This window comes from Gekko japonicus, unplaced genomic scaffold, assembly GCF_001447785.1.
Source record: "Gekko japonicus isolate JY-2015 unplaced genomic scaffold, Gekko_japonicus_V1.1 scaffold4921, whole genome shotgun sequence".
In the NCBI taxonomy this organism is placed as follows: domain Eukaryota; kingdom Metazoa; phylum Chordata; class Lepidosauria; order Squamata; family Gekkonidae; genus Gekko; species Gekko japonicus.
This window is the reverse complement of record NW_015174398.1, coordinates 52,291-55,612: the sequence shown is the minus strand read 5'-3', so window position 1 is coordinate 55,612 and position 3,322 is coordinate 52,291. Positions and strand designations below refer to the sequence as shown.

General features: G+C 57.3%; 1 protein-coding gene across 1 annotated transcript; it reads right to left on the bottom strand.

Moving 5' to 3' along the window:
- Positions 1-264: 264 nt before the first annotated feature.
- On the bottom strand, positions 265-1,242 carry LOC107121462 (melanin-concentrating hormone receptor 1-like). Its single transcript, XM_015424370.1, has one exon. It carries the CDS (start codon positions 1,225-1,227, stop codon positions 265-267), a length of 963 nt encoding a protein of 320 aa, XP_015279856.1. The 5' UTR covers positions 1,228-1,242.
- Between the last annotated feature and the right edge of the window lie 2,080 nt (positions 1,243-3,322).

The window sequence follows — 3,322 nt, the reverse complement described above, 5'->3', positions numbered from 1 at the left end:
GTCTTCTTGGTGCTTGCGGGGGTCAACAGTGGGAGGGCTTCTAATGTCCTGGCCGCACTGGTGAATGTCCTGGCCCCACTGGTGGACCTCCTGATGGCACTGGTATTTCTGGCCACTGTGTGATACAGAGTGTTGGACTGGATGGGCCTTTGGCCTGATCCAACACTGGCATCTCTTATGTTCTTATGAGATGATGGGGATCGAACCTGGGCCCTTCAGCATGCCGGGCAGATGCTCTGCCCCTGAGCCACAGCCCCTCCGTCTCTACCTGGCCGAGACGGAGACCAAGTGCAGCAGCGGCTGCCCAAAGTCGCTGCCTTCTCCCTGTGCACTCTTGAGGCGGTTGTGAGAGGTGTCCTCTCCAAAAGCCGCGGGCCGCACGGAGACCACGATCCTCCTGCGGACGTTCTGCCCCAGCAAGATGTAAATGAAAGGGTTCAGGCAGCTGTTGGCGTAGCCCATGCTGATGGCCACGTTGTAGGCATAGTAGAATGGCAGGGTGGGCCGATGGATGGCCAGCTGCACCAGCTGCAGCACGTGGAAGGGGGCCCAGCACACAAAAAACGCCAAGCAGATGGCGATGGCGATGCGGGTGACTCGCTTCGTCCGGAGCCTCGTGCCTCTCTGGCCGGTCAGCGCCTGGGAGGATCGGGCCATCCGGAGCAGGATCCGTCGGTAGGCCGCGGTGATGATGGCGAAAGGGAGGGCGAAAGCCAGGAAGAACTGGTAGAGGGTGTACCAGTAGATGTCTCGCTGGGGGTCCGGTAGCTGAATCCCGCAACCCAGAAGCCCGCCGGGCAAGGGAATGAGCTGCGTGTACATCCACACGGGGGTGATGCTGAGGAAGGAGAGAGCCCAGAGCACGCAGATGGTCAGGGCGGCGGTCGTGGGCTTCCGGAAGCGGGCGGAGGTAAACGGGTAGACGGTGGCCAGGTAGCGGTCAATGGACATGGCCGTCAGGATGTAGGTGCTGGTGAACTGGCTGTTGGCATCCAGGGCGGTGATGAGGGTGCACATGGTCTCGCCAAAGTGCCAGGCTCCGTTGCCCAGCAGCTGGTGAATCAGGAAGGGCATGCCGAGGAGGAAGAGCAAGTCCACCATCGAAAGGTTGATGATGAAGATGTCCGGGACGCTGCTGCTGGGGCTGGATTTCTTAAAGACGGTGCAGATCACCAGGCCGTTGCCAACGATGCCCAGCAGGCAGATGATGCCGAAGAGGGTCGGCATGATGAAGGTGGAATAGCTCACCGGGCTCAGCTCTCCTGCCAAAGAGACACCAGAGAGAGAATCCCTCTGGGTTAGTGGAATCTGACAACGGCAGTCAGCTGGCGGGAAAGACAGCAAGACTGAAGGTGACCACAGTTGGGTTGCCAACCCCCAGGTAGGGCCTGGAGCTCTCCAGGAATTCTAGCTGATCTCCAGCCTGCTATCCAGGTCTGGGCCATACACAATCTTTTGCAGCTCTGATGAGCTTGTTTAAATCTGAGGATATCAGGTGGGGCCTGGAGCTCTCCAGGAATTCCAGCTGATCTCCAGCCTGCTATCCAGGTCTGGGCCATACACAATCTTTTGCAGCTCTGATGAGCTTGTTTAAATCTGAGGATATGTTACCTTGGGCAAACACTTTGGCAGCCCATTCCCTTCAAGGCAAAATTAGTGCTAAGACCTTCTCCCTTGGGACAGAGGGTGCTTCTTCCCGCACACCTGGTATACGAGCAAGCCGTGCCTCTACCCCTGTTTGCCCTCATGCTCCTTGTTGAAGGAGCCTGAGAGAAGCGCAACCTGATTCATGCGCTCTTAATTTGGGGGCAGTATAAGGCGCAGGAATGCTCGTGCGACCGCTGTATAGCTAGAGACTCTGTGCAAGGTGCTTGGGGGAGAGAGAAGGAGCACGTAGCACGCCCTTAGGGCTTTGAGACATTGCTAAGAAAACAGCACAGGGGTAATGTTAAAGCATGCATTTCAGGCATGGTATAAATGTGCTGATGTGCATGGGGAAACCAACAGAGATCGATTCAGCAGGGCACACATTGTGCATACACAGAGGCTTGCACACCTATATTGCTTTCACATCATACAGCTGTGGGAATTTGCCCACACATTATTCACTCAAAAATTCTTTCTTAGATGTACCCATGTATTTTTGTACATTTGCTAATTGTTGTCCGTGATTCATTTGGAGAGGGCAAGCGGTGCATCTAAAGGCACACAAAATGTAGCAAAACTACTCTGCATAAATTGTCTGATGGCCGTGGGCTCTACCTGAAACGGAAAAGCATCTGGAATGGCTGCTATTCTGAGATCGATACAGAAAACAGAGCTCTTCTCTTAGGGTGGCCAAAGGCACAGAAAGGAGCCCAAATCCCTCTGCACACTGCCACCCTCTGCCACATTTTCCATTCTGTTCTTCCCACAAAAGAGCTCAACCTTCCATCTAACCCTCAGAACAACCCTGTGAGGTAGGCTGGCCTGAGAGAGAGCAACCAGCGCAGGGTCGTGGTGGGGGCGGCTGAGTAAGGAGAGATTTGAACCCAGGACAGGTCCGCGGGCTTCCGGCAGCCCTCCCCAGCTTTCTTTACAGATGCCTGTTTGGGGCAGCAGAGCCCATCTCTCCACCCTACCAGGCACCGTCCCGTTCCCTGCACCCCCTGATTGCCTCCCTGCCCCGCTCACTCACTCACCGTGGTGGTGGGAAAAGTTTCGCTCTGCCGGGGGGAGGTCCGGGGCGCAGTCGTTCCTGCCGAGGGTGCGGTTCGCCTGGAAGTCCATGTCCATCCTTCAGCTCCCCCTCGGTCCCGTCCGCGGCAGGCAGGAGCTCGGGAGCCCCTGGGGCATGCCGGAGGAGGAGGAGGAGGAGGAGGCGGCCAGGCAGGCAGGCAGGCAGGCAGGCAGGCAGGCAGGCATCCATCCAGCGGGAGCCTTCGAGGACGCCGCCTGCCTCCCGCCTGCCGCTGCGTGCTGCTGCTGCTGCTGCTGCTACCGCCGCCGCCGTTGCGGCTGGCGGGCTGCCTTATGAGAAAGCACCTGGGAAAGCGGCCGGCCCTGCGGGCTCTCTGCACACACACCCCCCTTGCAAGGAGGCTGCTAGCTCCTCTCCAGTGTTCCCTCTAAGCTGAGTGAGTGTGAGCTAGCTCACAGTTTTTTAGCCTCCAGCTCACACATTTTCCCCTTGGCTCAGGAAGGAGGGCTCCAGAGCAGTGTTCCCTCTAAGCTGAGTTAGTGTGAGCTAGCTCACAGTTTTTTAGCCTCCAGCTCACACATTTTCATCTTAGCTCAGGGAGGATGGCTCCAGAGCAGACTAATTTCTGCAGGAGCCAAACCG